This window comes from Lactuca serriola, chromosome 3, assembly GCF_051521515.1.
Source record: "Lactuca serriola cultivar US96UC23 chromosome 3, Lser_US96UC23_V15, whole genome shotgun sequence".
Classification (NCBI taxonomy): domain Eukaryota; kingdom Viridiplantae; phylum Streptophyta; class Magnoliopsida; order Asterales; family Asteraceae; genus Lactuca; species Lactuca serriola.
Genome location: NC_136410.1, coordinates 38033649 through 38046537, shown reverse-complemented (window position 1 = coordinate 38046537; position 12889 = coordinate 38033649). Strand labels below are relative to the sequence as shown.

Genomic DNA, 12889 nt, shown 5'->3' with positions numbered 1-12889 from the left:
TGGACGGATATTATAAGTGAGCATTTGAGATTATGGTATGGTGCTATGGCTGGATGTTATATCTTTTTTTTTTTTCGAAGTCATGTTAGTTACCTACTAAGATTTATGAAGATTACGATATGTTGTCATATCCCTTGATGAATACCGATAGCAAGGTAAAGGAAGAAGGTTAACTTCAAGATGTGATATCAATATTCAAAATAGATGTCTTGTTGTTGATGTAATGTAACAACCAATTTGCTATTTAACTAGGGCTGTCGATGTGTCTTTTAACCTTTAATAATATAAACTACATTTTGTAGTATATCTAATGTTTTAAAAATGAAACTTTTCGGTTGTATTTTTTCTTATAATGTGGGATACATGTTACATACAACAATGAATTAGCCACCTACACCAACAACCTTTAGTATCCCTAATTTATAACAAAAAAAGTTATAAATAAAAATACAATAAAGTTTCAACAGTTTGTCTATCGGTAGGTTGAATACCATTAACGTTAATGGTAGTTCTTAGGTTATAAAAATCCATGAATTAAGAGGCATATCCATGCGTCCTTTCAACGACTGAAAACATAATTTCATATATATATTTGTGCTAAATTAAGAATTTAAAAATAAAACTTAGGGTTCAAACAAGCTTAATGTGTAACATTATTATGGTCAATGTTTTCTCCTACCATCTTCTCTTCTTCTCCCTACCAGTCACCCAATAGAACTCTTTGAAACTGCTGACGTGGAATAGAACCGTCGTCAAAGCAAGGTTGAATTGTTGATGTGTTGTTCAGTAAGATTTCATGGTTGTTTTTTAAATGATTAAAAGCTTTTGAAGCAGGTTTTACACTGCCTTTTGAAATGTAGTAAACTTTACCAATTTCAATTTGGTCAAAGAATTGATCAGCTACAGCATTGAAGCATGTGACACGTATTTCACCACCATCAGAGTCAAGAAGATCAAAGGAAAAAACTTTGCCATCTCCTTTTGCATTGTTGTAACGTATAAGTTCTTGTTTTGAAGTCACTCTGGCTTTTATAGTCCACCTACCTTGACACGGGTTCAAAGCAGCAATGGGGATAAATATAATCCTAGGTGTCGCTTTGTTTTTTGCTGTGGGTCCCCTGTTTGGATACACTGTCCATGGAAGGGGATAACTGTTTATAGGTGATGCAGAGTTTGATGTAGGAGGGTATGATTTTGCATCACCGATAAGATCACAGGTTCCAATAATCACATCAAGGTCGATGATTATAAAAATGCTGAAAAGTAAATGGAAAGATGTCAGGTATCAATTGACATATAAAAAGTGATGAACAAATGGCATACCTTGTAAAGTACACCTTCACTTGTTGCTATCAAAGGAAAACTTCTTAAATACAACTAATATATACTACTTCCTAGAGATATATATCGATATTATATTACCAAAAAGTAGACAGATACTCAAAAATTGCTACATACACTCTCTAGTGCTCCAGTTTTTTATTTAAAAAAAAATTCTATCTGTGATAACAATATTGTAAGGAAGAAAGTATTTCGTCAATTCGCTGAAGGAAATCCACATACACTAACTTCACACAAACATAACGAATGAAAAATAATGAAAGCAGTACGTACGGTCGGTCACGGATGAAATTACAGACATACTCCCTCAACTGAACAACAGAACCCTTCTGCATCTGCTGAGATCTAACCATACTATTCCGATGAGTAGCAACCACCGCTTTCTGAAAAAACAAGCCATCAGATAGCATAAGCCCGTATCTCTCCGGTTTTTCTCCTCCACTTACAGCAGAAGAAGTCTGTGACGGAATACCCCGAAGTTCTATCACCTGAAGCACAGGTTTCACGTCCGCCGGTTGCCATTCCCCAGAAGATAGCATCGCTATTGCGCCTTCCGTCAGTTGCACCACCATAATCTTTGATCGGAAGAAGTTTGATCGCAGAGATTTCGTTTGTTCGAGTATGTGCAGTTTGGGAATTTGAAAACCCTATGACAGAGAAATATTGAGAGACCGAATGATGAAAGGGCGGGAAATTAGGGAGGAATATTTTTTGTTTTTATATTTAGCAGAATCTTACACTTAACCAACCTATAATATCAACACCTTCTAGTAAAGAACCCCTTGTTTTTTCTTTATGCAAAATGTTTGGTTGTTCGGTACATATGATATTTGTTACTTATTCATTATATTATTTTTAGCGACCACATTTTCAATTTTGAAAAATATGAATTTTGATTACATATAGTGTAAAAGGCCTCAATGATGCATATTTGGGACCAATATGATATATTTGCATCTTACGGTCGCGTGATAGTCACTAACTGATATGATATATTTACAGTTTAGAGGTTGTTTGATAGTCGTTGATTTAGTCATAATTGGTTGAGACGACCGGGTCAGACACAACTCTTAATCTGACCAAGTAAGAAGCACGTCAGAGTTGGTACATTACCAAGTCAGACACTTCTTGGTATGATATCAAACCATCTAAATCTGATAGGGTCATGCTCAACCTCTTAGTAGACCCGGTTAGTACTCAAACAAGAAACATGTTTGACTCAAGAGCTAACATTGTGAAATTACCAATTGTTAGTCACATTCCTCTTGGGGCTTGCTCTTTGTTTTTATTAAACAACAAATCTAATCTACATCTATATTACCCCATATTCCACCGATGTCCCATACGAGATTTGACACTCTTGACCTCAAAAAGGGAATACAAAACCCAATATGATATCACTGAGTTAGAAGCCTTTTGGTAACTCCTTTGTAACATCCCAAAATTTAAGACCAAAAATTTTGTTTTTAATTAAGTAATTCATAAAAAACGATAGTTTGAAAACATCAATAGTGTCATCCCATGTCATAATCAAAAACCAATATCTCAGTAACCAAAACATGTCGTAGGAAAAAAAATCATCAAAGTACAACTCCCAAAGATATCACGTGCGGAAAATCATAGTGTGATGCGCTGCGATCATGCCGACTCCTTTCCTTTCGAAGGAGAAGTATCTGAAACCAAAACTGAAAACCGTAAGCACAAAACTTCGTGAGTTCCCCCATTATACCACATACCATACAACAAACATACTGTCTATCATACCCGGGTGTTGGCCTACCCCTTCGGTCTCTTTCAACCGGTATTGCCTAGCATATCAGGGTGCTGGCTTACCCCTTCAGTCTCTTTCAACCGGTAACCGCCTAGCATATTAGGGTGTTGGCCTACCCCGTGGGTCTCTTTCAACCGGTAACTTCCTAGCATATTTGGGTGCTGGCCTACCCATTCGGTCTCTTTCAATCGGTACTACCTAGCATAACAGGGTGTTGACCTACCTATTCGGTCTCTTTCAACCAGTAACCGCCTAGCATATTATGGTGCTTGCCTACCCCTTCGGTTTCTTTCAACCGGTTACAGGGTCTATTTCACCCTTACCACTAACATATAATATCATAGCATGCGCATAAATCACATACTGTGTAACGATTAGTAATTCCTCAAGGTATTTATATATATATATATATATATATATATATATATATATATATATATATATATATTGGGTTAATTAATTAAATTTGTTTGGGATTGGATCTATTAGGCCACTATGTTTGGACTAAGAGTGCGTACGCAGGGCGTACCACTCTAAGTACGTGCAATGTACTCACGAGTTATGGATATGGATGTCATGCGCGTATGCGCTACGTTCCAAAGGGAACTGTTGTGACATGTTTCAGGGGGATTTAGATGCCGAATGATGGATCTGCCTTGAGAGCTTTCCTGAGAACAAAAAACATAGGAGAATCGTTAAAGGACGTCTAGGTGTTCTCCCGGGACGTCGCTCTGACGATCAAGTTAGATTTCTGAGACGGGTAATTTTAGGGTAATATTTTTGAGAGAGAAGATGGGATCCCTTCCTTGAGGCGGAATATTTTTTTTTATACATGCTTCTAACGGATCGTGGGGACCTCGTCCGATGAGCGTGAAACGTGGCCTCCTTTGTCTGGGAGAATCATGCCCACGTTAACTAACTGTCTGGTGACGTCACCTCTGAGCGTCACCTATAAGTATTTTGAACAAATACCCATATAAGCATTTTGAATTCTGTATGTTCCTCTCTGTTACAAGGTATACGATAATTCTCATAGAAAACAAATGAAATGGAATCATGACCAAATTAATTTGAGATTTAAGCAAGATTAGATTAATTTTTATAAGACCACCACTGATTTCTGTTCACCCCTTCGTTTTAATCTCTCATCATGCCTTTGTCTATTAAATATAAAATTGTATAAGGATTTAGATTTACATTCATTCGGGGAAAATTGACAGCATACATTACATCCTTGTCAATAAAAACACTTGATTCTTGAACCAAATAAGTTAAAAGTATGTTGTTAAATTCTGCATATGGACACCCAATCATTACCAATGTAGTAGAAAGCATAAAAACAATATAAGATGTTTATATATTAAATTAATATATGTTATTTTGGTAGATATAGATGATGAAACATGTGATACAAGGCTATACAAGGCTGAGGGTAAATAAATTTTGATTTACGCGTAATAATATCCAAAGCCTCAAAACATGGGAATAATATTATTATTAGAAAATTAGCAAATTTATGTCATCAAAATCTAAAAATTGCAGCTACAATATTGATAATGTAGAAATTATATTATAATTAAAAATTCAAAACAATTAAAAATAATATTTTATTATTGTCCTTGAGTTTTCAAAGGTAATTGTTTATTTTTAATATATGTTTTTTTTTTCAATAATCTTCTATATTTTGCTACAGAAACATATTTTGTAAATACTTGACTACGGAATTCTCCGTAGCCAATTACCTACGGTGTAACATCCTAAAAATCTGTACCAAATTTTTTTCTTTAAATCATTACCAAAGCCATATTCATAAAAACATATCATGAGTCATAACGTGAATTCAGAGTATCATTTCCAAAACATATTTTCATTATCAGAGTAAACATCTCAGGCTGACTAATCAATGGTGTGTGCCATGCGATCACCCCGAGCTCTTCCCTTCACTACCAGAAGTACCTGAAACCAAAACTGAAAATCGTAAGCACGAAGCTTATTAAGTTCCCCAACCTACCACATACCCTCAATAAGCACATACATCACATACTGGGCCACACCTGCTATTTCGGGCCTCGCCCCCTACCTCGGGCCCCGCCCGCTACAACAGCCCCGCCGCTCCAGGCCCCGCCTGGCTTCGATCCCCACTCAGAATACAGATCTGTTTCACTTAGGCCTCGTCTGTCACTGGGCCTCACCCGCTAACATATACTATCACATAAACATATCACAACACATAAGCTAAACATATATTAATGAATCCTGTCCTAAGGCCTCGCCTATCTTGGGCCTCGCCCTTGTCTTGTTACTAATGAGTCATGGAACCCCGTCCACGCTCCTACTGATAGTGAGATACGGGCCCAACCCACACTCACCCCTTCCCTAACTTGGGCCTCACCCATGTTCTACTGCTAATGAGATGTGGAACACCGTCCACACTTTGCTATTAGTGAGATATAGGACCTCGCCCACACTCACCTCCCTACCAGGCACATACAAGTATCACACAGACAACAAGTATACCCTATCATGCAAACCATTCCTTGGGCACCCGCCCGCTATCAATAGACCTTGGTCCTAAATATCATACTCGCATACAGTGCCTACGGCTAACCCTTGGGTCTTCCTACTCATATCTACATGGGCCGACATTGTGGCCTTAGACCCCTAAAGGGAAACTCACCTGCACTGCTGAACTTGTTGATAACTCTCTTGCTGTTGACCGACAATTCTCCGAACCGCTGCTCCGCTAGCTCCCCGAGCTACCAATATCAATATACATATCACTTAGTTCCAAACTGAACTCCAGAAACCAAACTAAGTCAACTATGGTCAAAGTCAATCTTCCTGGTTGACTCTACTCGCCGAGTCACTCCTTTGACTCATCGAGTACATATACTCAGAACTCTCATAATGTGACCCAACTCGCCGAGTCACCCCAAGACTCGTCGAGTTCAACGATCTCTGAATCTCATCCTGTCCAACTCATTGGGTCACCATTCAACTCACTGATCTGAGCCTTAACCAAAAAAGGTTGAGGTTCTGCGATCCGACTCGTCGAGTCCAAGAACACACTCGCCGAGTCCATGGCAATATTCAACAGACTCGCCGAGTTGTTCTTCCAACTCGTCGAGTTCCTGCCTATCTTCATCCAACTCGTCGAGTCCACTCATGTGACTTGCCGAGTAGCTTCAGTTCTTAATCCATATAGTGGCTTTTCGAGCCATGCAGGGGCTCCAACTCATAGATCCACCCTTCCCAAGTCTATTCCTCACGTAAAGTTGCAAAATTTACGTGAAACCAAAGAGATATGGGCTTAAAACACTCTAGGGCTAGGTTTTGTGACCAAGGGGCTTCACCAACAACTTATTGGCATAAACTTTATGGCTTTCTGGATCCTTAATAGCCTAGATCTGAGGTAGCAACCTCAGATCTACTCCAAACTCGAAATAAACCTCCTCCATACCCAAAAATGCCCAAATCTCAACCATGAGATAGATCTAAATGCAATAAGGTCAGCTTATTACCTCAAGGGATCTGAAAAGTCACACCAACTCTGGATCTAAAGCCAATCCTTGAATCACCAAAGGTTCCCTTCCTCCTTCTTCCTTCAAATCACCCAAAATGGCAAGAAAGCTTGAATGTGCTAAAATGGAGGCTTAGCGTTTCGTGTTATGGATAAGAGAGGCTATAAAGAACCCTAAGGTAGAGAATGATATGTTTATATAGTGCACAAAGTCCCGGATTTAGGGTTTTCCTCTTTAGACCGGACTCGCCGAGTCCTCTTGCCGACTCGTCGAGTCGGTTACTTACTCTTCGACCCAAATCCCGCTCGGACTCGTCGAGTTCCACCCTGGACTCGACGAGTTGACCCCCTTGACTTAGGGTTTTCCTTTCCTTTCTTGGTCTTTCTGATTATGGGTGTTACAACTCTCCCCCACTTAAACTAAACTTCGTCCTCGAAGTTTTTCTACGACCAATCGTCCTGCAATCTGCTTTCAACACTCTACTTGGTAGACCTAACACCCGCTGACCACCTTCGCTAGCCTTCCGTCTGGTCATTCTGACTAACATTAATCCTTGCGGATAATATTCTCGGGTTTACCCTAACCCTGACCATCTTGGAAACACAACTTACTCAATTGCCAATCCTTCTGGCACTCCCCGGGCAACGTTCCATAACCAACTACTTCCTTTGTCATCGTGAAGGTCCTATCCCTCACCAAATCCATTACTCCCGCTACTTCCAGTATGGGTCATTACCGCCAGTATCCACTGGACACTTCTCACCACTATAACTTAGTGTTGAGCACCCCTCTCAACGAATGGTGCGGATAATCCTTCGAGTAAAAGATTCATCCCCGCAACGGTTAGACTCAGACGGGAGCTGCGCAATAGGGTCAAACCCTTCCCTATGAGATTATCCAACCTGCTGTGATGTGCAAAGCACCCCTCGATCAACTAATTGTATTCCACCATAGTCTGCTTACCATCACTGCCACTGTCTGAAAATTTCTGTTGTCCCTTATCCGACTTCCGGATGAACCGAGACCACCCTAGTCCCTACTAATCTATAAATATATGGATTACCAGCTCCCACCGGTCGCTAGCCCCAACACAAACTTCTAGTTGCTCCCAGCGACTTCCGAGGAGACTTAGGCTACCTAATATTGCCCCCTCTACTCTGCCACCCTGGCGCTACAAGTACTGGGATCCTCGATCCCCTAACTTGACCCTAAGGTCCTTACCAAGTCCCACCTGTGCTACTAAAACTCACGGGCCTCGCCCACGGGTCTCATCCGACTATACTACTAAGCAACCCTGCTCTCAGGTCTCACCTATACTGCTACTCACATACGGGCCTCGCCCACGGGTCTCACCCGGCTATGCAGGCTAGCTCCATACTATTCTCATCTACTACCCATTCTTGATCCCAACCTTGATCACTTAGGAGATAAGGGCCTCGCCCAAAATCCGCTAACTAGGAGATACGGGCCTCCACCCACACTCCACTAACTAAGCTGCTAGGGAATGTTACGACTTATCCGTAGTCTTACAACACTTTCCATATTTACTGGCTACTAGTGAATGCTACGGCTTACCCGTAGTCTTACAACACTTTCTATACTTACTGACTGCTGACGAAAAATGTTGCGGCTCTCCCGCCGCTCTACCATGCTCTACCTGTTGTCTCTGCCACTGACTGCTAACACAAAAGCATCCCATGCTAACCGTTCTCAAAATCCCCCTTCTAACTTTCTCGAGTCCTACAAGCGACCCTCCAACCCGAATTCCCAACCAACTACTAACCATCTCGGTTACTTGAACTAACTGTTGGGAAGTTTCTCAAGCTCCCAACGCTGAACTCCTCAACCCATCAATCGCTGTGCTACTTCTTTTCCTTCTCAGAGGTCGTGTACTCATCCTGGACTCACGTGCTTATACCCTTGTACACTCAGAGGGTTCTCCCCCACGTTGATCCTGCTTATACCTCACTGCTCAATGCCTGAGAAGAATTCCCCATCTTCTCTGCTATACCACAATCAATCTGCTGAAGAACCAAGCTTGCCATAGCTAGGGATCTAACCGATCCATTACTCAATAACACATTTCTGAATCCAGCGGATCACTACTGAGTTCCACACAAGCATGCTATAGTTACTGCATCCTAAGTAACTTGCTTCCATAAGGCACGACCCCTAACTACCATTTTGTTATCAAAAGCATGCAGACGACATAACTAAATTACAAGCAATCCGCTCAATTCTAAAATACTTACATCACCAACGATGCAGAACCATAACAATATAACCATGAATGAAGTAAACAGAGAGCGACAGTCGCGTACCTGCTATGTCCGGCGTTGCTCGCGCCTCCAAGATAGTCATCTGAAAAGCCCTGCCTCGTACCGTGTGACATCCCCATTTTCACGACCAGAAAAAACCGATTTTTTTGTTTATGCTTTATAAAAATCAGAGTACCTCTTTTAATAAAAATGTTGCGGAATTTATTCCCAGTAAAACATGATAAATAAGCTATCAAATCATTTTCGAAGAAAAGTATTTTTATTCAATTGAAAACATTTGGGATGTCATCATCAATACAGAAACATAAGCATAAACAGAACTTACATTCATTATCACTAGTGATCTATATCTCCTTAATCTCTCAGTGTAATGTCACTTCATATCGACACCTGTGATATAAGTAAACTGAGTGGGTTAGGTTGGGAAACCTGGTGAGTACATAGGGTTTTCAACCCACAATAATATAACTATTATTTTTAAACAATTAAACAATCAACCCAATTACCCATCCCCATTATCTTCTTTATTCTTAAGGATCTACCCTAGGAATCAACTATTACTCGTTCATTTATTCCTAAGGATCATCCTAAGGAATCAACACGAAGTCCATCGTTTCCACGATTTACACAAGGGGCACTAAGTCTACATAGTTGCCAGGGCTTAGGCACTAAGTCTGCATAGTCGCCAGGGTTTAGGCACTAAGTCTGCATAGTCGCCAGAGTTTAGGCATCAAGTCTGCATGATCACCAAGGTTTAGGTATCAAGTCTGCATGATCACCAAGGTTTTAGGCATCAAGTCTGCATGATCAACAGGGTTTAGGTATCAAGTCTGCATGATCACCAAGGTTTAGAGTACACCGGGTGAACACATCGTTCACAACACCTACAGGTTGCGAGCCTGCTAGTGTTCCACTGGACTGTCTAGAATAGTCCGTGGTTGTCATCCATACTCTGCTGGATGATGGGGCCATCGTTTGGGAAAAGGCTTCTCATATCGTCCACCTCTCACCCTCACCTCGTGGTCTATAACACCTCTCAACTCATCATCCAACTCATATTCCATCTATTACATCTACCCATGTTTTACCCCAACATTATTGTAGATATAAAATACATATACAGTTTAAATCATTTAAAACATGTATACAATCGTTCATTTAGCATAGACAACAAGTACTCAGATAATATACACACATAGCACGTAATTTATATAAAATACTTCATATCTATGTGTAAGATGAAAGTAACTATGCACTCACCTGGTAAGGTGGTGACTCGGCACTCGGACAACACTTCGTTACTTCTTAAAACAATTTTTTCCTTGACCAAAACCTAGTATTAATACCACTATAGTTTAGTTTTGACACTAATCGCGACTAATTAATAGTCTAGCTATTATTACTATTATATAAGCGTTAAATAACACTAAATATAACTCATAATAATAGCCCAAATAATTATTTTAAGGTCCTAATAATGTTACTATAATTAAATAAAAGCTATATTAAATATAGTATAGGCGTAACTCACTTACAACGGGTTTTTATTAAAAACCGGGCTTCGCTGGAGCAGCGTTTCCGAGCCGAAAGCTTTTCTTCTCGGAGCCGTCGGGCACTCTGGGGCTTTCTTCTCGTGATAGGGAGGTTCCCTAGACTTGGGAGGGGTTTAGGGAGGTTAGAGAGAAGTTAGAGAGAGAAAGAAAGGTTTGAAGGTGTGAGGAAATAATGAAGAGTTCATCTCTTATTTATAGGAAGTGTATAGTAAAGTAGTCTCCAAGCTTTGTCCGTAACTTTTGCATACGAGCTCCATTTTTGTCTGTCTTTTTATTGTTGAGTTCCTATTAATGAGATCTTAACCTTTCATTTAGACCTCGTTAGCTAATTCTCATTCTATCTCGGATTTACAAATCTGTATCGAATTCGCCGCACTCGAAAAGTAGAGACTAAGCTTCGTCCATAACTTTCGCATACGAGCTCCGTTTTTGTCTGTCTTTTTACCGTTGAGTTCCTATTAATGAGATCTTCAACTCTCATTTAGACCTCATTGGCTAATTCTCATTCTATCTCGGATTTACAAAACTGTATCGAATTCGTCGCGCTCGAAAAGTAGGGACTAAGCTTCGTCCATATCTTTCGCATACGAGCTCTATTATCGACGTTCTTTATATCCACACGTTGGTATTTACGAGTACTACAACTTTCATTTAGATCCCGTCGGCTAAAAATCGACCGATCTAAAATTCAGATTTCGGGCTGTGCACTTCTATGCTAAATCTTAGAAAAATCATAACTTCCTCATACGAAGTCAGATTTGGGCATTCTTTTTATCGATGTTCTTAGTTTAACATATTCTACGACTTTCGTTTAGAGCGCTAAGGCTAAATCTCTCTCTCTCTCTATCGTAAATTCACTATTTACGCTTCCCGGCGTCGTGCCGGTTCCGTCGCGAAACTTCGACGGGTCATAACTTCTTCGTTATAACTCGGATTTCGGCGCTCTTTATATGTACGGAAACCTTGTAACATATACTACAACTTGGTTAAGATTATTTATTCTAAATAATCTTTTGCCGAAAAGTCGTTTTCGACCCCTATTATCCCTAAATTGACTAGCCCGGATCTACGGGCGTTACATACCGCACGCGCCTTTGCTCAGCCCTGACGGCCATCTGTGATCCTCGGAGTTGTAGGGGCAGGTGCTATCGCCCGTCCTGCCGAAAACAAACTAGGGCACTAGGCCTTCTTGTGGCCCCGCTGACTGCAGTGGAAACATTATCAGGTCTGATCCCTGTATGGTGGTAGCAGTACAATCCCTGCTAAGATGACCAATCCGGCCGCAATTGAAGCAGCCTGAATCTCAACCACTACCACTCCTACACGCACCCTCGTGCGTCCTGCCGCACCTCCCGCATCGGCTGCGGATCTGGTACTTCCTTGACCTCAAATCTGACCCTTTGGGCCTTTTGCCCGAACCTGTGGCTACCTGAACCTCATACGGCTTCCTCTTCCGGATCTGTTCCAAATCAATCTCCCTTTCTCTAGCCCGAGAAATCATATCTTCCAGCGTCTTACAACCGGACCTGCTCACGAACTCCCTGATGTCAGCCCTCAACATCTCATGATATCAGACCTTCTTCGTCTCCTCGTCCGCGACATACTGCGGAACAAGAAGGGCCCTCTCCCTGAACTTGGCGGTGATCTCCGCCACGGTCTCAGTAGTCTGCGTCAAATCCTGAAACTCCCGTTCCAGCTGCCGCACCTCAATAATCGGCGAAAACTCAGCCCTGAACCTGGCCGAGAAATCGCTCCAGGTCATCGCGTCCAACGCGACATCATCACCAACGGCGTGACCAACCTCCTCCCACCAATCCCTCGCTCTGTCCTTCAGAAGACAGGAGGCGAGTCTAACCTTGTCCCCCTCAGGACACCGACTCGTACGGAATGCGTTGGCAACATCGGCCAACCACCTGCTGCTAGCGATGGGGTCCCTAGCCCCGTGATAATCTGGCGCTCCGCAAGCTCTAAACTCTCGGAATGTCATAGTACGCACTCCCATCAAAGCCATTATCTCGGTACGAAAGGCTCCCAGCCTCTCATCCAAGATCTCCAGTATACCCCCCTTGACCGTGCCAAAGATCACAGGAGTCTGATCTAAGATACTGCGCGTAACCTCAGATGATATCAACTCCCTCATCTGCTCCTCCAGCTGCTCGGCCCCTGAACCCGAGCCTGATCCCTCTCCGGCGCCTGATCCGCCCACTGGTCTCTCTCGCAATGTCACAATGCTGGAAACATATCATAATAACTATCAGAATACTCATCACCGCTGAGGGATCATACATACATACTACAAGTTTCCCGGTCTTATCTCGACCTTTCTCGAATCGAGTACGGATCCTCTGCTTTCAGTAGTACGGGCCCATACTACCTTCCACATATATCCATACTTTCCTCAAGAACTGCTTCGAATCCACCAGG

The 12889-nt window shown here is 41.6% G+C and overlaps 1 protein-coding gene across 1 annotated transcript; it reads right to left on the bottom strand.

The window, feature by feature from the left end:
• Positions 1-564: 564 nt before the first annotated feature.
• On the bottom strand, positions 565-2016 carry LOC145094353 (replication protein A 70 kDa DNA-binding subunit A-like). Its single transcript, XM_079032590.1, has 2 exons — positions 1615-2016; positions 565-1256 (listed from the first exon to the last, which is right to left on the bottom strand). The coding sequence occupies exons 1-2, from the start codon at positions 1911-1913 to the stop codon at positions 698-700; spliced, it is 858 nt and encodes a 285-aa protein (XP_078888716.1). The 5' UTR covers positions 1914-2016; the 3' UTR covers positions 565-697.
• Between the last annotated feature and the right edge of the window lie 10873 nt (positions 2017-12889).